This window comes from Pan paniscus, chromosome 3 (assembly GCF_029289425.2).
Source record: "Pan paniscus chromosome 3, NHGRI_mPanPan1-v2.0_pri, whole genome shotgun sequence".
NCBI classification, from domain to species: domain Eukaryota; kingdom Metazoa; phylum Chordata; class Mammalia; order Primates; family Hominidae; genus Pan; species Pan paniscus.
In genome coordinates, this window is record NC_073252.2 from 137,184,330 (window position 1) to 137,209,472 (window position 25,143).

The window sequence follows — 25,143 nt, forward strand, 5'->3', positions numbered from 1 at the left end:
CTTTTAATAATGTGGTAAATTTATTCTTTGCTTGCTTTTTAAGTGTGTGTGTGTGTGTGTGTGTGTGTGTGTCCAAGATTTCACTATGTTGCCCAGGCTAGTCCTGAGCTCAGGTGATCCTCCTGCTTCAGCCTGCCAAGTAGCTGAGATTATGGTACATGCTACTGCGCCTGGCCTGTTTGCTTACTTTTTAATTTTTGTCTTTCTGGAGTGAGATGCAGTATGAATGAACAAATATTTTTGTTTTAAACTGACAGCATATATTTTTAAAATTCTGTATTGTGTTAGAAACCTGAAATGTTTTAAAAAATAATTCTTTTGCGTCAAGAGAGTGGGTTAAAAATACTTGTTTGTGCAGAGTGACCACAGTTCAGTTTTCAATAGTAGTAGATGGACAACACTATATTTTCAGAAAAGCAGACTAAAGCTTAAAAGGGAACTGAATTTAATGTTCCATTTTTTAGATGTATCAAAGTCTTGCAGTCCTGGGTCATTATTGGGGCTCAAACTAGTTATTTGATGATAATAGAATTGCCATCCAAACTATTGGAGCGCTGGTTAACGAACAGTTTCCAGAGAGGCGGGCATGGTGCTCGGTGTGATTCGGGGACTGGAGAGATACTGTCCAGCTGGCCTCAACTGAAGGGATCTCTCTCCTTAGTGTGCAGTCTTATATCTTTTAATATTTCTGCTTCTGACAATGAAGTTCTGACAGAGCATTGATTCAAATATATCTTCTTTCTTCATAAAAGCATTTTTGGACATAAAAAGCTAGGTCGTATAAAGGATCATATGCAAAGGACTGTTCAGAATTTTCTCCCCCAGATACCTGTGTGACTCATTTTTCTTATTTGTTTTAGGACTTGTGCTCAGGTGTCCTTTATTTATTTTTAATTTTAAATTTATTTTTATTATTATTTTTTGAGACAGGGTTTTGCTCTGTCACTCAGCCTAGCATGCAGTGGCACAATTTTAGTTTACTTCAGCCTCCGCCTCCTGGGGTCAAGCGATTCTCCTGCCTCAGCTTCCCGAGTAGCTGGGATTCCAGGTGCCTGCTACCACACCTGGCTAATTTTTGTATTTTTAGTAAGGCGGGGTTTCACCATGTTGGCCAGGCTGGTCTTGAACTCCAGACCTCAGGTGATCCACCTGCCTCGGCCTCCCAAAATGCTGGAATTACAGGTGTGAGCCATTATGCCTGGCCTAATTAAAAAAAATTTTTTTGAGACAGGGTCTTACTCTGTTGCCCAGGCTGGAGGGCTGGAGTGCAGTAGTGTGATCTCGGCTCACTGCAACCTCTGTCTCCTGGGTTCAAGCGATTCTCCCACCTTAGTCTTCTGGGTAGCTGGGACTACAGGCACATGCCACCATGCCTGGCTAAACAGGTGTCCTTTAAATGTTATTTAGAGACCTTCCTTGGCTAGCAGTCAGTCCTTCTCACCTTGTTTTCTTATTTCTTACTTTATTCTCATTTATCAGCTTCTGACATACATTTACTTTTATGTTTATCACGTTTTCCACAATTAAAATGTAGGTTTTATGAAGATAAGGACGTCTGTTAATGGCTCTATTCACATTGGTTAAAATGATGTACCATAGTAGATGTTTAATAAATATTTGTTATGTGAAGTGAGTGTGAAAATAGTGATTACAGGGCAAGAGAGAAAAAGATCTTTGGATTGTGTGCTTGCATAAATTTTTGGAGAAGGGAGTTAAGCTGGGCTTTGGCATTACTGAGTACATTAGTGCATGAAGTAATTGTAGGATATTGGGCAGAGCCTATATTATGGTAAGACTTTGAAGTTTAATTTATAAATGAATTACAGTATTTGTTTATATAGCCTTTCATCACAAAAGCATAATAAGAGGAAAATTTTGTTATTGTTTCTTTGGTTTTGGCATTGGAGGAGAAATGGTATCAGGATTAAATGAGTTTGTTGTGAGGAGCCTGCTGCTGTATTAGAATCTTCAGATAGTAGGGCTCAGCCATATGTCATTTCATAAAGCTTTACAACCGATTCTGACACGAAGTCAGGGTTGATGATCACTATATATGATATTAAGAAATAGACCTGTTATAAAATTTAAAATATAAAATGTTAGAAGAGCTGGGCGCAGGGGTGCATGCCAGTTACTCAGGAGTCTGAGGCAGCAAGATTGGTTGAGCTCAGGAGTTCAAGGCTATAGTTTGTGATTATTGCGCCTGTGAATTGCTACTGCACTCCAGCCTGGGCACCATAGCGAGACTCCATCTCTTTAAAAAAAAAATTTGAAGGAAAATAATCGTAGTGTTAGAGTTGCTTTGTGTTTTTCAGAAAATTTAAAAATCAAGTTTAATTCTTGGTATGCTGGGAAGCTGATGTGGAAGAGAGAACAAGTCACATAACAGTGAGCTTAGCCAGCAATCAGCATTCATATCTAAATACAACTTTGCTCTCTATTTACAGGCAATATCCTGTTGACGAGACAAACTTAAGATTCTTAGTGAGAAATAGTTCTGAAAAGAATGTCAGTTGCCAATTCTGATAGTAAGAAGGGTGAGTGAAGAGGCTTAAATTCAGTGATAGTTCTCAGTGTAAATGTTAGGGTGTGGAAGGAATTTTATGCTGTGGTTGTATTCTTGACTTTTGGAAATTTCCCTGAAATGCCAGCTGTAGGCTTAAACATCTAAGTTGTTTTATGATACATGCTGTACAAACTTGTATTAAAGTTGTAACTTTAAGAACACTAGTCTAACTTGTTGCCTGTGGTTTTTTTCCTCCTAGGTAAGATAGGAAATTATATTGTTCACTACTTAATATGGCATTAAAATAATCCCTTACACTTTTAACTTAATTAAAGCAATCTTTTCTTTCCTTGTTATTTAGAAGTAAAATAGCTTGTAATCCCATCGCTTTCGGAGGCCAATGTGGAAAATCTCTTGAAGTCAGGAGTTTGAGACCAGCCTGGGCAACATAGCAAGGCTCTGTCTCTGAAAAAATGAAAAAGTTACTTGGATGTGGTGGTGGTGCAAACCTGTAGTCCTAGCTACTTGGGAGGCTGAGGTGGAGGACCGCTTGAGCCTAGGAGTTCAAGACTGCAATGAGCTATCATCATGCCACTGCACTCCAGCCTGGGTGACAGAATGAGACCTTGTCTGGGGGGGAAAAAAAAGTAAAATAAAAATTGCAGTATAAGAATTAAATGATGGACAGGTTGATGTTTTTGTTATCTCACGGGCTCTACTGCACTTTCTTTGGTTAGTATAATATGAACAAATCTTCAGTTGAAATAATGTGAAATTTCTACTGAAACACCTTGGGGAAATAATATTATTTGAAGCCAGTATTAGTTTTAATTTTAAAGATTCCATTTGATTTTATTACAGAGGAGATTATGTAAACATTCCTGAGTGGCATCTGTAAGAGTTGTTTTATCTGATTACATAAAAGGAGAAGTGAAAGTTTGCTTTTAAAAACAGTAGACCTAGGGAAAAAAAGCCTGGCCTTGGTTGGTTGTCTGCTTTTACACATGGTTGCTGTTCAAATTCAAAAACTTTTTTTTCCTCTCACAATAAAATGGCTTACACTTAAAATGTTACTCTATTTTTCAAAGAGAACTTGTTGGGTAGTACAAGATTACCTTTAATTATCAATGTTTGAGGACCAAGTTAGAATTTTTAAGAAGGGGAACATTAAGCAAAGCAGTATTTATTTAGTATCTATTTTGAGCCAGATTTTATGCTAGACTTTTTACATGTTAGCTGATATAAACTTTGTGACACTCCCTTAAGGAAATTGTAAGTATAGCCAATACTTAATGACTACATTGTTACAGTATATTTCTTTTTTTTTTTTTTTTTGAGATGGAGTTTCGCTCTTGTTGCCGAAGCTGGAGTGTAGTGGCCGGGTGATCTTGGCTCACTGCAACCTCCGCCTCCCTGGTTCAAGTGATTCTCCTGCCTCAGCCTCCCGAGTAGCTGGGGTTACAGGCATGTGCCACCATGCCTGGCTAATTTTGTATTTTTAGTAGAGACGGGGTTTCTCCATTGGCTGGCCTCTAACTCCCGACCTCAGGTGATCTGCCCGCCTCGGCCTACCAAAGTGCTGGCATTACAGGTGTGAGCCACCGCGCCCAGCCTGTTACAGTATATTTCTAAATGCTTTATATACAGGTAATTCCACTGTATCGGGACATGGAGATTCCTAAAAGTCGCTGCGCTTTGCAAAGTCACGCAATAAAAACCACAGGGCTTATGGGGAAAATGAGTTTGACCACAACATTAAAAAACATTATTAGTGACAGATTAAAAACAAAGATAAGAACTTAAAATGGTAGTACTGTTTTACATATGTTAAATGGTTAACAAATACATAATGCTATGATGTAAATATTGCACTTTACCTTGAAAAAGACAGTGCTTGCTTGCAGAAGTGGGCATCTGAAGGAGTACAGTTTGTAAATTATTGTGAAGTGGAGAAAGGCAGGTTATCTGAAATCTGATGGTAAGTTGTAACATCAGATGTAGATGGGTGTGGTTCATTGTGGCTCACAACATACAAGGGGATCTGAGGTAGTTGTTTGAGGTGTGTGTCTGGGTGCTGCTGTGCATGCCTATGAGACTTGTTTTGGCTAGGTGCTGTTTTCTGTGTTCATCTAGAGTTTCTAACAGATGAAATTCATAGAAGCAAACATGAAATTTAAAATGCTCAAAATGCCCCCCATCAATTGTGTTGGAGCCAATGTGTGTTTTCAAAACAAGCAATGTAACAAAATTTACCTGTACATGATTTAACTTAGAGTTGTAGAGATCATATATCCTGTGTTTGAGTAGTTCTTAACTGAAGTATGGCTGTTTACTAAGAGCCCTGGTGTTGCATCTAATACCTGAGATAGTGCCACATTCTTTGCCATCTTAGGTTGCCACTGCCACTAAATGAAAACCAAGGAGACTTAAGCATCTTCCAACTGTTTCTTTGTTAGGGAAGCTTTTTTGTTGAGATGGAGTCTCGCTCTGTCACCAGGCTGGAGTGCAGTCGCATGATCTTGGCTTACTTCAACCTCTGCCTCCTGGGTTCAAACAATTCTCCTGCCTCAGCCTCCTGAATAGCTGGGATTACAGGCGTGTGCCACCATGCCCAGCAAATTTTTGTATTTTTAGTAGAAACGGGATTTCACCATGTTGGCCATGATGGTCTCAATCTCTTGACATTGTGATCCGCCTGCCTCGGCCTCCCAAAGTGCTGGGAATACAGGCATGAGCAACCACACCCGGCCTAGAGAAGCTTTTATTTTATTTTATTTTATTTTATTTTTTGATACGGAGTCTCGCTCTTTCACCCAGGCTGGAGTGCAGTGGCGCGATCCCGGCTCACTGCAAGCTCTGCCTCGGCCTAGGGAAGCTTTTGATAGAGGCTAATTCATTTTAAAGATTTCTGTGGGAGACCAAGTGACATTTTAAAACCCAGGAAATAGGCCAGGGACGATGGCTTACGCCTGTAATCTCAGTGCTTTGAGAGGCAGAGGTGGGAGGATCACTTGAGCCCAAGAGTTCCAGGCCAGCCTGGGCAATATGGCAAAACCCTATCTGTACAAAAATACAAAAATTAGCCAGGCGTGGTGGTACGTGCCTGTAATCCCCGCTACTTGGCAGGCTGAGGTGGGGGATTGCTTGAGCCTGGCAGGTGCAGGCTTCAGTGAGCAGTGTTCATGCCACTGCACTCCAGCCTGAGTGACAGAGTGAGACCGCGTCTCAAGAACAACAACAACAACAACAACAACAACAACGACTCGGCAAATCTGAGTAAAAGAGAAAAGCAGTACTTTTCTAAACTACCTCCCAAATTAGGTAGTGAGATACATATACAAGTGCATGCCAAATGGTAAAGCACGTGTATTATTAGTACTTGCTCTTTTGTAGATGTAGTCTATTTTAAACCTTAGCTTTTTCACTGAATTGATCTCATCTTTGGTTTATGTTATACTTACTCTGGGTCTTATATTCTGTTTGATGTTTTTATTTGCTTATTTTTTATTTTTATTTTTTACTTAAGAGTTTATATTTTCATTAGTTACCTTTATATTATACCTTTAAAAATCCTCTTAGTCTCTCTCTTTTTTAAAAAAAAAATTTAGGTTTCTTCTATTTGGTTTATCAGCTTTAAATTAGAGCCATTTGGTTTCATTTTCTTACGTGTGAAGTCTTATTCCAGTTTCTTTTTTTTCTGTCTCTTTTCCTGTGATTTTTTTGAAGTTATATTTACTTTGTGAGAGTATGTCATTTTACATACTATTCTTCCTCATCAATACCTTTGTTTTAAATTTAGTACCACAATATTGTTAAAGATTTACAGATCTTTTCTTGAAGTTCTCAATCACTTCTTGGTTGGATAAAGCTCATCATCTAGTAGATTCCTCAGGAATGCTTGTGAAACAATTTCTTAAATTTTTACATGTTTAAATTGTTTCCTATATCCTTGATATTTGAAGGACAGCTTGGCTGGATATAAAATATTTGATTCACATCTACCACCTGTTCTCTCTCTTCTATATGTATGACTTTTCTTTGATTCTTTTCACATCTATTTCTTTTTCATTTATGTGAAAGCATTCCTATTTTCTATCTCTTTAGATCATATCTGTTCTCTCTAGGGCATCTTTTGTAATTTAGTCTTCATTTAAGTTCAGTTTGTTCATGTTTTACAAGTTCCTGTTATTTGTCTACTCTGTTTAAAATTTTGAGTTTCTCATTTGAGGTGTTCTTTTATGTCTGCATTTGTTATTTAATTACTTTAAATTTGCGATGGATATGGTGATATTACATCTTTTTTCTGTAAGCGTTTTTGGTGTATTTTTGTCTGCCCAAGTATTTTACTTTTTATTCCTTATAAGTAATTTGGTATGAATGCTGAGTCCTTTTTTCTGTTCAGGTTGTTTGTGCCAGATTTTATTGTACCAACAATATTGTTATCTTATTTTGTCTTATTTTGGTGATGGGGTTAGGGTGGCCTTCTCAGTCTCTTAGTTCAAGAGCACTCTGATTTGTTGCCACAGTGAAATGTAGTTTTAAAAATAAATTAACACCTCCCCCCACCCCCCGCCATAGTTCTGTCTTGTTTTAGTAGGCCATTTATGCTCTGGTCACTTCCTTTTTTTCCTTTATCATCAACCCTCCAGATGATACCTCCTTCTCTCCCAGAAACTGTGCCTTGCTAAAACTGTTGCCTTTGATCTTACATACTTTCTAAGTGTATTATTTTTGACTTCCCAATTGCTCTCACTGTCATGTATCAGATGTGCCAGTACTTTCTCTCAGATGGGGCCCTCTCCTGATGGTAAATCCTCAGTCATATTACATGTAATTCGGTTACCACTAGGACCCTGCTATATTGCTCTTCTGGACAGTTCCCATTGAAGCTTCTGGTCTTCAATGTTTATGCTCTTATACGTAAATTGGAGTTTTTAGTCATTTCATCTCCTTATAATGCTGTGGGGTCAGCTACGGATGATTTTATTTGCTCTTTTTCTTGGCCTATATGGTTTTTATGAGGATTTGTGGAGGGTGTAGAAATTAGAGGATGGTGGGCCGGGCGCGGTGGCTCACGCCTGTAATCCCAGCACTTTGGGCGGCCGAGGCGGGTAGATCACGAGGTCAAGAGTTCGAGACCAGCCTGGCCAACATGGTGAAACCCGTCTCTACTAAGAATACAAAAATTAGGTGGGCATGGTGGCACATGCCTGCAATCCCAGCTACTTGGAAGGCTGAGGCAGGAGAATCTCTTGAACCCGGGAGGCAGAGGTTGGAGTGAGCCCAGATCATGCCACTGCACTCCAGCCTGGGCGACAGAGCAAGACACTGTCTTGAAAAAACAACAAAACAAACCCAAATTAGAGGATGGCCATTAACCTATAGGGGACTTAATCCGTGTTTTTTATGTGCTATACTTGAAAATATTTGTGTTTGCTTTAAAATAATTTGCAGTTCAGGTTTTATATAATTGGATAATTGGTTATACTTCTGTTTTACCCCATTGTTCTCTCTTCAAACTCTCTTGGAAGTATTTGTCATGGAAATAACTCTGAGGTTATATTGTATAGCTGTCTGTCAATCATGTGTGTAATCCTTGTTTTGCAGATTTCTACTCTTATCAAGCAGGAATCCGAAATGCCACTTTAATGTTCTCTCTTCAAGTGACATAATTTCATGCTACAAAGTAAATGAAATATAAAATCTGGCACATTTTATGATACATTAACAAGAGTATAATATTCAGAAAGTGGATGGTGATTGTTGCACTCAATTTTGCTTGCTAGTAAGACCATATATGTAATTTTCACTTCTGTGTCCAAAACTTCCAAAGATAAAGACCAATGATGCCCTAATGCTTGTACTCCACAAAAATATTGGTGTAAAATTCCTTACAGATCTTTCTTGTCTTTTTTATTCTGAGACTGAGTATTTATTACCTTTATAATATTAAGATGCTTTTTGTGTGTGTGTGTGAAATACTAACACCAAAATTTTTTTTAATGGCTTATTTGGAAAAATAAAAATTTAGCAATTCCATTTTGGTTCCCCCGTTTGTTTTTTTGAAACCCTATTAGTTTTTTAAATATACGGTGCTTCTTTGGCAGCACATATACTAAAATTGGAACAATACAAAGAAGATTATTAGCATGGCCCTTGCACAAGGATGACATGTAAATTCATGAAATATTCCATGTTTTCTTAAATATAAAAAAATTAAGTAAAACATAGAAACATGGGAATAATATTATATCAACTTCATAGAGTGGTCTAAAATGTCAAAGGAGGCTGGGCATGGTGGCTCACACCTGTAATCCCAGCACTTTCGGAGGCTGAGGTGTGCTGATTGCCTGAGGTCAGGAGTTCAAGACCAGCCTGGCCAACACAGCGAAACTCCGTCTCTACGAAAAATACAAAAATTAGCCTGGTGTGGTGGCATGTGCCTGTAATCCCAGCTACTTGGGAGGCTGAAGTAAGAGAATTGCTTAAACCCGGAAAGTGGAGGTTGCAGTGAGCCAAGATCGCACCACTGTACTCCAGCCTAGGCGACAGACCCCATCTCAAAAAAAACAAAAGGAACTTAAAACTTTCATATAAGTAACAGCTAAAAGAACAAAGCTGTTTAGCTTGAATAAAAGAAAACAGAATTCTTACAGAGCTATAATCCCTTATCCAGTTACAGGGCGATAGTTTGGATCAGTATATCTAAAAACATTTTTGTAGGCCGGGTGCTGTGGCTCACGCCTGTCATCCCAGCACTTTGGGAGGCCAAGGCTGGTGGACCAGCTGAGGTCAGGAGTTGGAGACCAGGCCAGGCTGGCCAACATGGTGAAACCCCGTCTCTACTGAAAATACAAAAATTAACCAGGCATGGTGGTGCATGCCTGTAATCCTAGCTGTTCAGGAGGCTGAGGCAGAACAGTCGTTTAAACCCGTGAGGCGGGGATTGCAGTGAGCCGAGATCATGCTACTGCACTCCAGCCTGGCTAAATTTTGTATTCTAGTAGAGATGGGTTTTCAACACGTTGGCCAGGCTGGTCTCGAACTCCTGACCTTGTGATCCACCCACCTTGGCCTCCCAAAGTGCTGGGATTACAGGCGTGAGCCACCGCACCCAGCCAAAAGTTGTATTTCTTTTATTTTATTTTTGCTTTATTTATTTATTTATTTTTTGAGACAGGCACTCGCTGTTGCCAACACTGCAGTGTAGTGACATGGTCATGGCTCACTGTAGCTTCAACCTCCCAGGCTCAAGCGATCCTCCCACCTCAGCCTCGTGGGCGGCTGGGATTACAGGTGTACACTACCATGCCTGGAGAATTGTGTATTTTTAGTAGAGATGGGTTTTGCCATGTTGCCAGGCTGGTCTTGAACTCCTGGGCTCAGGCAGTCTGCCCACCTTGGCCTCCCAAAATGCTGAGATTGCAGGTGTGAGCCACCACACCCAGCCAAGTTCTATTTCTTAATATTGTGGGTTTCAGATGCCATGATCTCATGATACGGTGTTTCAGCTCAGCTGTGGTGCTGATGCACTGTGCCTGGCGACTGAGAATGTCTCTTTCTGGGATTCCTCTTACCAACAGGTTCCTAAAGCTCTGTTTCTGTAAACATCTTTCTCTGTGTTTTTCAGATTGGATAAATTTTATTGCACACTGCTACTTTCCTGTTATCTGTTATCTTCTTTCTGCTCTTGAGTCCATACAGTGAGGTATTTTCTCCTTAAAAAAATTGTTTCAAAGTGTTCACTATTGCTTCCTTAAGCATTTTTATAGCACTGAATAGAAAGTCTTAGATATCTCTTTCATCTTTGCATTAGTATCTGTTTCTTTTCCCAGGCAAGTTGAGATTTTCCTCTTTGCATACTGTTTTATTAGACTCTGGATCTCACTTAAATCCTGGGGAAAATGTTGATAATTTTGTTTTAGTGATTTGGTTAGGTTCAAGCTTCAAGTCCCAACTCCTCTTTGGGATGTTGTTCTAATGTCAGTGTATTTTTCAACATCTTTGCAGTCCTATTTGGGTCTATTCCATGTATGTGCCACTTCATAGCCAGTCTGGTGCCTGAACAGAGTATCTGTTAGTTCGGTTTTCAAAGTCTTTAATATTGTGAGTAGGGTCATATTCTTGCATGTATAGGTTAGGAGGCAAACCTAGGGATTCATAAACAACTTTGTGGTGTTGCTTTTCCCAGTTCTTTCTCTGTGATCTTCCTGAATGTTTCCCCGGGTTTTTTATTTACTTATTTATTTATGTTTTGACACGGAGTCTCACTCTGTCGCCCAGGCTGGAGTGCAGTGGCATGATCTCGGCTCATTGCAACCTCCACCTCCTGGGTTCAAGCGATTCTCCTGCCTCTGCCTCCTGAGCCGCTGGGACTACAGGCGCATGCCACCACGCCTGGCTAATTTTTGTATTTTTAATAGAGACGGGGTTTCACCATGTTGGGCAGGCTGGTCTCGAACTCCTGACCTCAGGTGATCCGCCCGCCTCGGCCACCCAAAGTGTTGGGATTACAGGTGTGAGCCTCTGCGTCTGGCCTCCCTGGTGTTTTTTGAGACTGAGACTCATCATGTTGCCCAGGCTGATCTTGAACTCCTAGCTTCAAGCAGTCCTCCTGCCTGGGCCTCCCAAAGTGTTGAGGTTACTGGTGGGAGCCACCTCACCCAGCCACCTTCTTTTTATCCTCTGGCTAGAAAGCTGGGCCTTTAATAAGCTATTCTGTGCTGTGTACTTTTGTGACTGTGTCTGGCTAGAGATTTATTCATTTTTTTGATCTTCTCAAAGAACCAGCTTTTGATTTCACAAATTTCTTCTGTTTTTCTTATTTTTTCGTATTTTTTCTTTTGCCAAAGCCAAATATTTCTAATTTTTTTCTATTTAATCGACTCTGTTTTTATTATTTGCTTCTGCTTATGTTGGGTTAAATTTGCTCTTGTTTTTTCTGATTTCTTAAGGTGACTTCTATTAAACATTTCCATTTTAAAAATAGTTTCCATTTCTTCATTGAGATTTTCTGTTTCTTCTTAAAAAAAAATTTATAGCCTTTTACTTATTTTTTTGTGGAGATGGGTCTCACTGTGTTTCCCATACTAGTTTCAAACTCCTGTCCTCAAGTGATCCTCCTGCCTCAGACTCCAGAAGCACTGGGATTACAAACTTGAGCCACAGTGCCTGGCCCTTATTTGTTTTTTTTTTTGAAATGGAGTCTCGCTTTGTTGCCCAGGCTGGAGTGCAGTGGTGAAATCTCTGCCCACTGCAAGCTCCGCCTCCCGGATTCATGCCATTCTCCTGCCTCAGCCTCCCGAGTAGCTGGGACTACAGGCGCCCGCCACCACGCCTGGCTAATTTTTTTTTTTTTTTTTGTATTTTTAGTAGAGATGGGGTTTCACTGTGTTAGCCAGGATGGTCTCGATCTCCTGACCTCATGATCTGCCTGCCTCAGCCTCCCGAAGTGCTGGGATTACAGGTGTGAGCCACCATGCCTGGCCCCCTCCTTTGTTTTTTTGTTGCCTTTGTGTTTTGCTTTAAATCCTTTAGTGTTACGTAATAGTAACTTGTTTTCAAGTCTCAGCTACTTACGTCATTGTTATTAATATTTCTGACTCTTTTTTTATTGATTTCTTTCTCCTGTAGGTCATGGGTTAGTTTCCTGCTTGGAATTTATAGTAATTTTCCTCCCATAATTTTGTATAGTATGGATCCTAGGATATTTAATATCTGGATCCTCTTGCCTTTCTTAATAGAGTTTTGTTTTGGCAGACAATTTGCTTGTTTATCAGCTTGTTCTTTTTGAGGCTTGTTTTTAAGTTTTAATAAAGATGGGTTGATATGGTTTGGCTGTGTCCCCACCCAAATCTTATCTTGAATTCCCACGCGTTGTGGGAGGGACCTGGTAGGAGGTAATTGAATCGTGGGGAGGGTCTTTCCTGTGCTGTTCTCATGATAGTGAATGAGTTTCATGAGATCTGATAGTTTTAAAAAGGGGAGTTTCCCTGCACAAGCTCTCTTCTCTTGTTTGCTGCTATATAAGGCATGCCTTTCACCTTCTGCCATGATTGTGAGGCTTCTCCAGCCTCATGGAACTGTAAGTCCAGTAAACCTCTTTGTTTTGTAAATTGCCCAGTCTCAGGTATGTCTTTATCAGCAGCACGAAAATGGACTAATACATGGGTCTAGATTAATCTTATTCCTAAGGTGTGAGCTTTCTGGATCTCTGCTGAATTCTGAAGTCTTTAACGTAGTCTCTTAACTTGATACTTGGAATTCAAATGTCTGCCAGCCATGCATGAGCACCAGTAGTTGTTGGGCTCATGCTACTTGGTAACTGTTCTTTGCCCAGCTTTCATAGACCTTTGCTGTGTACCTGTTCAGCTTACTCTGTGTGTGTGTGTGTGTATGTGTGTGTGTGTGTGTATTTTTTATTTTTGAGACGGAGTCTTGCTCTGTTGCCCAGGCTGGAGTGCAATAGGGCAATTTTGGCTCACTGCAACCTCCATCTCCTGGGTTCAAGCGATTCTTGTGCCTTAGCCTCCCGAGTAGCTGGGATTACAGGCATGCACCACCATGCTTGGCTAATTTTCCTATTTTTAGTAGAGATGGGTTTCACCATGTTGGCTAGGTTGGTCTCGAACTCCTGACCTCAAGTGACCCGCCCACCTTGTCCTCCCAAAGAGCTGGGATTGCAGGCATAAGCCACCGCTCCCAGCCTCAGCTTAGTATTTGACGGAGGATGGAGGATTCCTGTGGCAGACTTCTTTTTCTTTTCTTTTCTTTTTTCTTTTTTTTTGAGATACAGTTTTGCTCTTGTCACCCAGGCTGGACAGTGCAGTGGTATGATCTTGGCTCACTGTCACCTCCAGCTCCTGGGTTCAAGCGATTCTCCTGCCTCAGCCTCCTGAGGAGCTGGAATTACAGGCGCCTGCCACCATGCCCAGTTAATTGTTGTATTTTTAGTAGAGATGTGGTTTCACTATGTTGGCCAGGCTGGTCTCGAACTCCTGACCTCAGGTGATGCACCTTGGCCTTGGCCTCCCAAAGGTCTAGGATTACAGGCACGTGCCACTATGTCTGGCTAATTTTTGTATTTTTAGTAGAGATGGGGTTTTGCCATGTTGGCCAGACTGGTTTTGAACTCCTGACCTCAAGTGATCTGCCCTCCTCAGCCTCCCAAAGTGCTGGGATTACAGGCGTGAGCCACCGTGTCCAACTCCTGTGGCAGATTTCTGAAGCCTCTTCTATATATAGTTCTCTGTAGCACCCTGCCCCATAAATTCCAGGTGTCCCAGCAGTTTCTAATTCTCATATCTACTCAGGTCAGTGAGACTGCTAAGCTCTGTTTAGGTCCCCCACCCACACCCCTACACCTCTTACACCTATTCTGCAGTCTGGAAGATGCTTCTAGAGAGAAACAGGGATTTTTCTTGGGATTTACCCTGCTTCTCTTCTGAAACGGTAGTCCTGTATTGGCTTTTGTCCAGCAGCTGAAAACAGCTATTTTATGTTTACTTTCCAGTTTTATAGTTGGCAGGGACCTCATCTAGTGTCAGTTATTCTTATACATTTGGGAGCAGAAGTCTCAGAGTGTATGGTGCCAGAATTTAGCACATGTGACTTTATTATCTATTAGAACAATTCAGTCTCTTGTTTTTTGAGACAGGTCTTGCTGTTGCCCAGGCTATAGTGCAGCAGCCTTGTCCTCCCAGATTCAAGCAATCCTCCCACCTCAGCCTCCCCAGTAGCTGAGACTACAGGTATGTACCACCAGGCCCAGCTAATTTTTGTATTTTTTGTAGAGACAGGGTTTCACCATGTTTCCCAGGGTTGTCTGGAACTCCTGCTCAAGCAGTCTGTCCACCTCCACCTCCCAAAGTGCTGCAGTTACAGGCATGAGTCCAGCCCAGTTTGTTTTAATTATATCCTGGTTTGCTTCTTTGCTTCATTGTTTCTATAGCAGAGTGTTAAAATTTTAAATGTTAATTCCTGTTGAAAAACAATAGCCTGCATTATTCTTGTAGTATTTTTGAAACTATTATGTTAGATTTTGAACTAACATATGCAGGTGTTATAGGTAGGAGGACAAATAGATACTCTGGCATTCCTTGCATAGCAAGGGAAATCCTTATTCACAGTTTTGAAATTTCAAGAACTCCCCAAACACAAGAGTTTCAGATGAGGGAATGTAGACCTGTATTTCTGTTTAATGCAATGATTCTTCTGTGGAGAACTGAAAATGTCTGTCTACTGTGTCACTTTATAAAACCTGTTTTAAGTGAATTGAATGTAAAACATATGTTGAAAGTATACCGTATGTAGTATTTTGCATTTCACTTTCCGTAAATAAAAGCAAAGTTCCCTAAAAAGTTAGTTTAGGGCCGGGCGCAGTGGCTCACGCCTGTAATCCCAGCACTTCAGGAGGCCGAGGCAGGGGGATCACCAGAGGTTGGAGTTCAAGACCAGCCTGGCCAACATCCAAATTGGATATTTTTTGTTACTTTTTCCTTTCTATTCTCCTTTGTAATAAGTGACCTATTATAGAAGTAGTGCATTTCCTGAAAAAAATTGAGATCTATTTACTTAAATGCATGTTGGTTCTTGTTGAGGAGAAATGAATTAGTAGTAGTTATTTGGAGGGGCCTGCCATTCTGGATTATTTTTACAGCTCACATTGACAGGAGATAATTGAATTAATGGCATTGAATATAATTTCAATAAGGACATAGCTGAATTTCATTAATTGAGAACATAATCATTAGGATCTAAAACTTAGTTACTATTCTAAGTATGATGAAGTAAAAAGCTAAGTGCTGTAATGTAAACATATCTCATTCAAAGAGAGGGGGTTTAGTTTTTAATTTTCCTGTCAGTTATTTGGAGGGGATTATCTAGTTTAATTTTGTGTGTTCACTTCTCACTTTATTTTGGGCATTTTTATTGTCCATTTGATTATAAGACTGGGTAAGCAATGTAACAGTTGAATTTGTTGATTAGAAGATCTTTTAAAAGATAAAAATTTTGGGTTTAATAAGCTTTAACATTTAATAAAATTTCTGTAGGTGATGGAAAGAGCTTTTAACCAGGAGTCAGAGAGCCTAAATTATAGTCTTAAATTTTGCCACTAGTTAGGTATGTAATCTGGGGTAAGTTACTTGTTTTCTAAATTTTACCTCTACAATAAGGATTAAACCTTTTGTGCTTATAGGATTATCATGCTGATTAAATGTTACCGAGGAGTCTCTTTGAAAAACATACGATAAACAAATAAAGGTGTTTCCAGTCACACCACCAAAAATACCAATTGGAATCCTGAATATTTTAAAAATCAGTTATGTAAAATAAAGTTACATTGTGCATGTCAAGTAAGAATATCAATTTTATTTATTTTTTAAGAGACAGTGTTTTGTTCTGTCGCTCAGGTTGGAGTGCAGTGTTACCATCACGGCTCACTGCAGCCTTGGACTCCTGGGCTCAAGCCGTCCTCCCACCTCAGGTTCATGAGTAGCAGGGAGTACAGGCATGCCACCATGCCCAGCTAATTTTTAATTTTTTTGTAGAGACAGTGGGTCTCAAACTCCTGCCTCAAGTGATCCTCTCACCTCAGTCTCCCAAAGTATTGGGATTACAGGTGTGAGCCACCATGCCCAGCCGTTGTCTGTTTTTATATGCTAGTTTGAATTATATTTGTATAGGTTCACATTAGTATTGTAGAATAGTAAACTATTCCATAAGTTTTGGGTGAAAACTTTCGTGTTAAAATCAGAATGTTTAATAGCAGTTGTGTCTGCAATGAGATTATGGGTTGATTTTCTTTTTTCATTTTTTTAAAGCTTTCTACAATGGCCATTACTTGTGTTAGCAGTTTTATGTTTTTTTGTAAAATGTTCTAGGCACTAGGTTAGGGAAGTAGTTACAATGGTTAGGTGTTATGGTTCTGTATCTGGATTGTCTGGGTTCAGATTCTTTTTCCATCACTTAATAGCAGTGTGACCTTGGCCAAATTATATAACCTCCTGGACCTCAGTTATCTCGTGTAAAATGAAGATAGTAAGACTACCTGCTTCATATCATTAAGATTAAATAAATTTTCCCTGTAAAGCACTTAGCACAGTGCCTGGGACTCAGTAAATGCTCATTAAATATTAGCTGTTATTATTGTTAAGTGTTTTACATGTCTTTTTCTCATGATTGCTCTCCATGATTTAAGGATTCTTTTTGATACTCAGCAAAGTACTACATAAGATTATAGAATTAAAGTCTAGAGTCACTGTTTGAAACCAGAGCCTTTGATTCCAAAGGCGGCCCTTTTCACAACTTCGTTAATTCCTCAAAGTAAATTTTTCCGTTCATAGTGTTTCTGTTATATAAAAATTACCTTGGAATGTAATGCTAGGATTATTACACAGTGATGATACTTTATCAATTCTATATTTTTAACAGATGAGACCTAGATTTCCTTTTATATCATATTTACTGTATTAGTTTTGGTAATTTAAGCCTTTGGCATAAAGGCCATTAATACAAAGTCAATTAAAATAGATTTTTACTTAGTCTTATTTAGTTAAAAGAGACTGTAAGTTAGTACTTTTAGTTTAGGTATGTCATTAATTTTGAGTGTCCTTTTTATCGTTTTAATTTTTTTTAACCAGTTACTAATAAATATTTTTTCCTTTTTTTGAAACAGAGTCTCTCTCTGTCTTGCCCAGGCTGGGGTGCAGTGGTGTGACCATAGTTCACTGCAGCCTCAACCTCCTAGGCTCAAGGAATCCTCCTGCCTCAGCCTCCTGAGTAGTTGGGCCTAAAGGCACACACCACCATGCCTGGCTAATTTTTTGATTTTTTTGTAAGACAAGGTCTCACTATGTTATGCAGGCTGGTCTTGAACTCCTAGGCTCAAGCAATCCTCCTGCCTTGGCCTTCCAAAGTGTTGCAATTATAGACATGAGCCACCGTGCCAGGCCAGTAAATCTTTGTTTGTTTGTTTGTTTGAGACAGAGTCTCGCTCTGTCACCCAGGCTGGAGTACAGTGGTGCAGTTTCTGCTCACCACAACCTCCGCTTCCCGGGTTCAAGTGATTCTCATGCCTCAGCCTCCCAAGTAGCTGGGACTACAGGCTGCGCCACCACGCCCAGCTAATTTTTAAAATATTTTTAGTAGAAACGGGGTTTCGCCATGTTGGCCAGGTTGGTCTCGAACTCTTGACCTTAGGTGATCTGCCCACCTTGGCCCCCCAAAGTGCTGGAATTACAGGCGTGAGCCACTGCGCCCAGCCTGACCAGTAAATCTTATTCTCATTCTTTTTCCTATCTTATGGCGAATATACATTTCTGTGTGTGTACACCTAGGTTGGAAGGATTGGATCAGATAGTATGTGTATTTGTTTTCGTTTTGTTTTGTTTTTTGTTTGAGACAGTCTCGCTCTGTTGCCCAGGCTGGAGTGCAGTGGCACAGTCTCAGCTCACTGTAACCTCTGCCTCCCGGATTTAAGCGATTCTCCTGCCTCTGCCTCCCTAGTAGCTAGAATTACAGGCATGCACCACCACACCCCGCTAATTTTGTATTTTTAGTAGAGACAGGGTTTTGCCATATTGGCTAGGCTGGTCTTGAACTCCTGACCTCAGGTGATCCACCCGTCTCAGCCTCCCAAAGTTCCAGGATTACAGGTGTTCTAGAAGCTTTTTCATTTTAACTTACACATTTAGATCTGCAGTGTTTTTAGATGTTTTTTATTATGAAGAAAGGTCACTGTAGTTCCACTAATTATATTTTTCTACATTATCTTTTCTCTCTCTTTCATTGAGGTGGTTTCTGTTGCTATGTCTGTCTTCTAGCCCACTGATTTTTTTTTTCTTCTTCTGAAGTGTCATAAAATCTGCTTTACTCTTATCTGGGAAAGGTTCCATTTTAAAAAAATTGAAATTAAAATTTTATTTTATTAGTTTTTTCAGATGAAGTCTCGCTCTGTTGCCCATGCTGGAGTGCAGTGGCACGATCTTGGCTAACTGCAATCTCCACCTCCCAGGTTCAAGCAGTTCTCCTGCTTCAGCCTCCCAAGTAGCTGGGATTACAGGTGTCCTCCACCACGCCTGGCTAACTTTTGTATTTTCAGTAGAGACGGAGGTTTCACCATGTTGTCCAGACTGGTTTTGAACTCCTCACCTCAAGTGATCTGCCTGCTGTGGCCTTCCAAAGTGCTGGGATTACAGGCGTGAGCCACCACACCTGGCTGGTTTCATGTTAAATTCTGTATTTTCTTTTTTCCTTTTCCTTTTCTTTGTTTTTCTTTTTCTTTCTTTCTTTTTTTTTTTTTTTGAGATGGAGTCTCACTCTGTCACCAGGCTGGAGTGCAGTGGCGTGATCTCGGCTCACTGTAACCTCCACCCCCCGGGTTCAAGTGATTCTCCTGCCTCAGCCTCCCGAGTAGCTGGGACTACAGGCGCGTGCCACCACACCCAGCTAATTTTTGTAATATTAGTAGAGATGGGGTTTCACCATGTTGGCCAGGATGGTCTCGATCTCTTGATCTCGTGATCCGCTTGCCTCAGCCTCCCCAGAGTGTTGAGATTACAGGCGTGAGCCACTGTGCCTGGCCTTCTTTTTTTTTTTTCCTCAGACAGAGTCTTGCTCTGTTGTCCAGGCTGGAGTGCAGTGGTACAATCTTGACTCAACTCACTGAAACCTCCACCTCCCAGGTTTAAGCAAATATCCTGCCTCAGCCTCCCAAGTAGCTGGGATTATAGGTATGCGCCACCATGCCTGGCTAATTTTTTTTTTTTTGTATTTTTAGTAGAGACAAGGTTTTGCCATGTTGGCTGGGCTGGTCTCAAACTCCTGGTCTCAAGTGATCTGCCCATCTTGGCCTTCCAAAGTAAATGCTGGGATTACAGGCATGAGCTACTGTGCCCAGCCTTAATACTGTATTTTCATCTTTACAAATTCTATTTGTTTTTTTCGAATATATTTCATTTTCCTCTTCATTTGTTTATCCATTGCTTAAATTTTGAGCACATTTATAATAGTTGTTTTAACTTCTTTATCGTAATTCCATCACGTTTTTAATTTCTCCTGGTTATGGATCATGTTTTCCTGCTCTTAAGTGTCTAGATATTTTCTATTGGATGTTATATATTATAGGTTTTATATTATTTTACTAAATTTAACTGTCTTTAAAGAGTGGTGTTGGACTTTGTTGTGGTGCACAGTGAAGGTGCTTGTTTGTCAACCTGATTTTTTTTGAGGGTTTGTTAGGGTGGGTCTAAAGTAATACTCTAGGGCTAGTGTATGTCTACTCTTAAGGAATGACCTTTTTGCAGTATTTACTGAATTCTACAGCTGTTCGTTGACACTCCATTCTGGCAAGTTGGAACTCTTACTACCATGTGGGCTGTGAGAATTGTTAAACTTAATGCGTCCTCATCATTCTTTGTCTGGCCTTGTTATGTTTCACCCTACATATGCAAAACTTAGTACTCAACAGTTTTCAACAACAGACACATGGGGATCTTCTGTGGATTTTTGGATCTCTTTCTCAGGGTAGTTTCATCTCTTGCAGAGTGCCTCAGCCTCATTGAACATCAGTCTTTGTTAACTCTGTGGACTCCTGTAGTTCGCTTGGGATCCTTCTTCCTGTGCTGTGAGCTAGGAAGTGCCTCCAGGAGTAAAGTGATGACATTTCTAGAGCTCATCATGTTTGTTTCCCGTTCTCGTGGTTCACAGTCTTGCGCCACCTGTTAGCACCACCTGTTGAACCTGTTATTTCATATATTTTGTCCAGTTTTCTTTATGATGAAAGAAAAAGTTCAGCTTCACCTACTCCATCATGCCAAAAGTGAAAGTCACCTAACTACATTTTTATAAATGTAAAATTTCAGAAAGCTGAAGGTTTTATGAACAGTGACACTTAACCCTCTTCCTTATAGGTATGAATTTTCATAAACAGCAAGAAATCAAGAATATTCCTTTTAATTATGTTAGTCTTTACATCATAGCTTCCTTTAGTGCTTTCTTATAAGAAAAACAAGCTACTTTTAGGCTTTCTGCTAAGTAAATGGGAACACTAAATTTAGTTACTTAGTCTTACTATGTTTCTTTGGCTACATGTGATGAATGATAGCTCTCAAGTAACTGCTTCTGCTTTCTCCTCCTCTTATCCCTGAAATCACTGTGCCTGCTGAATGCATAGTTGATTGTGGGAGACAAAGAAAATATTCAACCAGTTAGGAAGCTATTGCCAAGAAACTGGGTCTGATAGGACCTACCAGAGGACAGAAGTATAAGGGAAGGAGAAGCACCAAAGATGATTAGATTTTTTTTGCATAATCATCTGGTTGATTGAGTTGAAGGGGGGGATCAACTCTATCTTCAGGATGGTGAAGACTTGGTGCAGAATACATTTTGGGCAAGAAAATCAGTTGTATTTGGATATATTAGGTTTCAGATGCAAAACAACAGCATTGGAAGGCTGAGGCAGGAGGATTGCTCGAGCCTATGATTGAGCCACTGTACTCCAGTCTGGGCCACAGAGTGAGATCCTGTCTCAAAGCAACAACAAAGTGGAGATGATGGGTATATAGTTGGTTGTAAAACAACTCTAGTTTGCTGTAGTGTGAACTTAATTGATTTCTTCATGCTAAAATGTGAAATTTTACATTTTTATTTTTCTGTTTCTACACATTTTCTACCATGATTTTTGTCATCACTTGCATTAACTTCTTTCCCAGATTTTAAATGTATTGCCTCAAAAATTATGAGCAAAATGTTTAAAATTTATATCAATGTATCCTGGCACGAATTGTATCTTTTAGAGCATTTTTTTTTCTGTAACAAATATAATGCTTTAAAAATAAATTTTCATGTGAAAGCATATATTGATGTCTAAAAGTCAGCTAGCACTAAAAGATTTATGATGAAAGAAATAATGTTCCCTATTTTCTCCCATCCCCTTGCTTTCCCCCTCCAGAATCAAGCAACTTCAGCCCTTTATTTTGTCTGGTATTTGCCTTCTTGTTGCTTAGTAATACATCACTATTTCTTCTTGATACATAGCTTTTAAATATTTGTTGACCTCTGGTTTTTGAAAATGAGGACTCAGAACTTACTCATTCACACATTTGCCCACTTTCATCTTCCTCATTCCTCAACATAATTATATCACAAGTTTTTTTTTCTTCTTTCTTTCTTTTTTTTTTTTTTGAGACAGAGTCTGGCCCTGTTGCCCAGGCTGTAGTGCAGTGGCATCATCTTGGCTCACTGCAGCCTCCGCCTCCCAGCTTCCAGTGATTCTCCTGCCTCAGCCTCCCAAGTAGCTGGGATTACAGACGCCTGCATGCCATCATGCCCGGCTAATTTTTTTTTTTGTATTTTTAGTAGAGAAAGAGTTTCACCATGTTGGCCAGGCTGGTCTCGAACTCTTGACCTTAAGTGATCCACTCACCTTAGCCTCCCAAAGTGCTGGGATTACAAGCATGAGCTACCACGCCCGGCCATATCACAAGTTTTTTATAAACTAGTACAGAATGTTTACATTTTTATAACTATGCATATATTGTTCAGTATTGAGCCAAATTTGTACTATATCCAAGTCTTATACAAGCTTTTGTTTTTTCTGGAGTTAATACCTATTATTTAGGCAGTTGCCTGGTTTTCTGTAGACCTATTGCTCGTTTCCTGCAAATGTGCCTGTATTTCTGTCATGAGCTTATGATTAACATTTTCCATGTTAGCAAGCACACTAGTTCAATTTTTGCTCTTGCTGGAAACCTATTCCATAGTAGCTTTTGACTCTGCTCCACTCTGGAGTGGCTGTTCTCTAGTTCTTTTTTCTGTATTATATTCCTTATTTACTAAGTCCTAGAGTGCTTCTTTTTTTGAGATACAGTCTCACACTGTCATCCAGGCTGGAGTGCAGTAGCGCAATCTCGGCTCACTACAACCTCTGCCTCTCGGGTTCAAACGATTCTCCTGCCTCAGCCTCCCGAGCAGCTAGGATTACAGGCGCCCGCCACCATGCCCAGCTAATTTTTGTATTTTTAGTAGAAATGGGGTTTCACCATGTTGGCCTGGCTGGTCTCGAACTTCTGACCTCGTGATCTGCCCGCCTCGGCCTCCAAAAGTGCTGGGATTACAGATGTGAGCCACCACGCCTGGCCCTCGATAGTGCCTTTTTAAAAATTTATCTTAATTTCTTTTAATGGCTTCCTAAGGAAGAATACACAAAAGTTTAGCTTTTTGCAAAGCTTTAAAATGTCATTTTGCTCTTATACATTCTTGGTATTTTGGTTTGTATGGTTTTTTTTTTTTTTTTTTGAGACGGAGTCTCACTCTGTTGCCCAGGCTGGAGTGTGGTGGTGCGATCTCTGCTCACTGCAACCTCTGCCTGCTGGGTTCAAATGATTCTCCTGCCTCAGTCTCCTGAGTAGCTGGGATTACAGGTGGCGCCAGCAGGCCTGGCTAATTTTTGTATTTTTAGTGGAGACAGGGTTTCACCATGTTGGCCAGGCTGGTCTCAAACTGCTGACCTCAGATGATCCACCCACCTTGGCCTACCAAAGTGCTGGGATTACAAGCATGAGCCACCGTGCCTGGCCTCTTATATAGTCTTAATGTATGGGAGCAAAATGACATTTTGCGAGATTGGTTCCAGGATCTCCCTTGGGTACCAAAATCCAGAGATGCTCAAGTCCTTGATATACAATGGCATAGTATTTGCATATAACCTATGCACATCCTCTTGTATACTGTAAATTATCTCTAGGTTATTTATAATACCTAATACAATGTAAATACTGTGTAAATAGTTGTTATACTGTATTGCTTAGACATTAATTACAAGAAAAAAGTGTAAGTTTGTATAGATGCAGTTTTTTTTTTTTCCTAATACTTTCTATCTGTAGTTAGCAGAATCTACGCATGTAGAACCCATGGATATGGGGCCTGACTGTACTTGATTGATGACTCAGCTGGTACAGAATTATAAGTTGAAACTTAATTTTCACTCTGACTTTTGAAGGCCGTATATTTGTCTTCTAGATTTCAATAGTATTTCATTTTTACTTTCAAATAAGAGTGCACTGCTATTCTGATTATAGATCTTTTTTATGTGACTTGTTTTTTTCCCCTCTCTGGAAGTTTTTAAGGACCTTTTTTTTTTATTTTCAGGCTTTGAGATTTCACTATGATATGTTACAGTCTGGGTATTTTTTCCGTGTATTTTGCATGGACTTTTTTTGGCCCTTTCAGCTTGAAAGCTTCAGTAAAAAGAAAACGTTCTTCAGTAAAAAGAAAATGTTCTTTAGAAAACTAGCTGGGCATAGTGGCTCATGCCTGTTATCCCAGCCCCTGGGGAGGCTGAGGTGGGAGGATTGCTTGAGTGAGTCCTGAGATCGCTTGAGAATCTTGGAGTTTGAGACCAGCCTAGGCAACATAGTGAGTCCCTGTCTCTACAAAAAATAGAAATATTAGCCAGGTATGGTGGCATGTGCCTGTAGTCCCAGCTACTTGGGAGGCTGAGATAGAAGTCTTCCTTGGGCCCAGGTGGATAAGGTTGCTGTGAGCTGTGATCACGCCACTGTGACCTGCCTGGGTGACAGAGTGAGTCTCAGTCTTAAAAAAAAAAAAAATAAAAGAAATTCTATACCATTTGTTTTTCTGTTCTCTTTCTGCATCACTCAGTTGTTGGACTTTACTAATCTATATTTTGTTCCTTTGTCTTTCTTTTACTTCCTGTATTTGAACCTTTTGTATTTTTTATTGGCATTTTACCAAGATTTAGAAGCATATGGAAATAGCATTCTGTTGTATTTAACAGAGTAGAGAAATTTAGCGTTGAATTTAAAGTTGTTTGTATTCCTTGCTAAACTTAAATTTTTCTTTTTTGTTTTGACAGAGGTGTTATGAACATAAACAGTATAGAAATGGATTGAAATTCTGTAAACAAATACTTTCTAATCCCAAATTTGCAGAGCATGGAGGTAAGTGCAAGTAGATAAAGCTTTACTACATACCTGTCTGGCCTCTCTTACTGGATTGTATTCTTCCCAGCTGCCTTAACTGTTTTCCAGAGAGAACAGACCCTCTCATCTTTGACTTCTGTGAGAAAGTGAAATTTGATACTGAATTTTGAATTTAATATCAAGAAAATGATAACACATTTTACTTGAGTTCTGATTTATTCTTAGTTTGAATATTACCTCTGTAGGAAAAGAGAAATAATAGGATAGAATGCTAAAATTTACTTTAGAACTTTAGTTGAGCTGTATAAATTGTATGCTTTATAATCTTATTCAGAAAGTGACCATTTGGTCCTTTGCTCATAAACTATCATATTTTTCATTTATGTTTTTCAGTTTCTCAAGACCAAGTCATGTTTAAGACATGATTTGTATATTGTAATGTTCTGAAAGTTTATAGGCTTTTGCTTGTGTGAAGGTAGATTATTGGATGGTGAGATATTTGTAGAGCAAGGGGAGAGTGTGTGGCTAAACTTGAGAGGAGGCAAAGGAAAAATAAGTTTTGGCAGGTCTGATTTGTACAGTTAAGAAACGTGGCTGTTCAGTAACTATTGATAATGTACTCTTAGTATTGAAGAGAAGGGGGAGAGTAATAATTCTCCATTAGATTCCTTGCCTTTTTTTTGGCCTATCTTT

The 25,143-nt window shown here is 39.8% G+C and overlaps 1 protein-coding gene and 1 non-coding gene across 3 annotated transcripts in view; both read left to right on the plus strand.

The window, feature by feature from the left end:
- Positions 1-25,143, plus strand: part of NAA15 (N-alpha-acetyltransferase 15, NatA auxiliary subunit) — an 88,368-nt gene that overhangs the window by 7,952 nt on the left and 55,273 nt on the right. For both annotated transcript variants that reach the window (XM_008974114.4, XM_003820670.6), the window contains exon 2: positions 24,384-24,468. In XM_008974114.4, coding sequence (XP_008972362.1) covers positions 24,384-24,468 — 85 coding nt within the window. The remainder of the gene's footprint in view (positions 1-24,383; positions 24,469-25,143) is intronic.
- On the plus strand, positions 8,599-8,707 carry LOC112439793 (U6 spliceosomal RNA). The gene has a single exon (XR_003028013.1). It is a non-coding gene; the product is annotated as a U6 spliceosomal RNA (small nuclear RNA).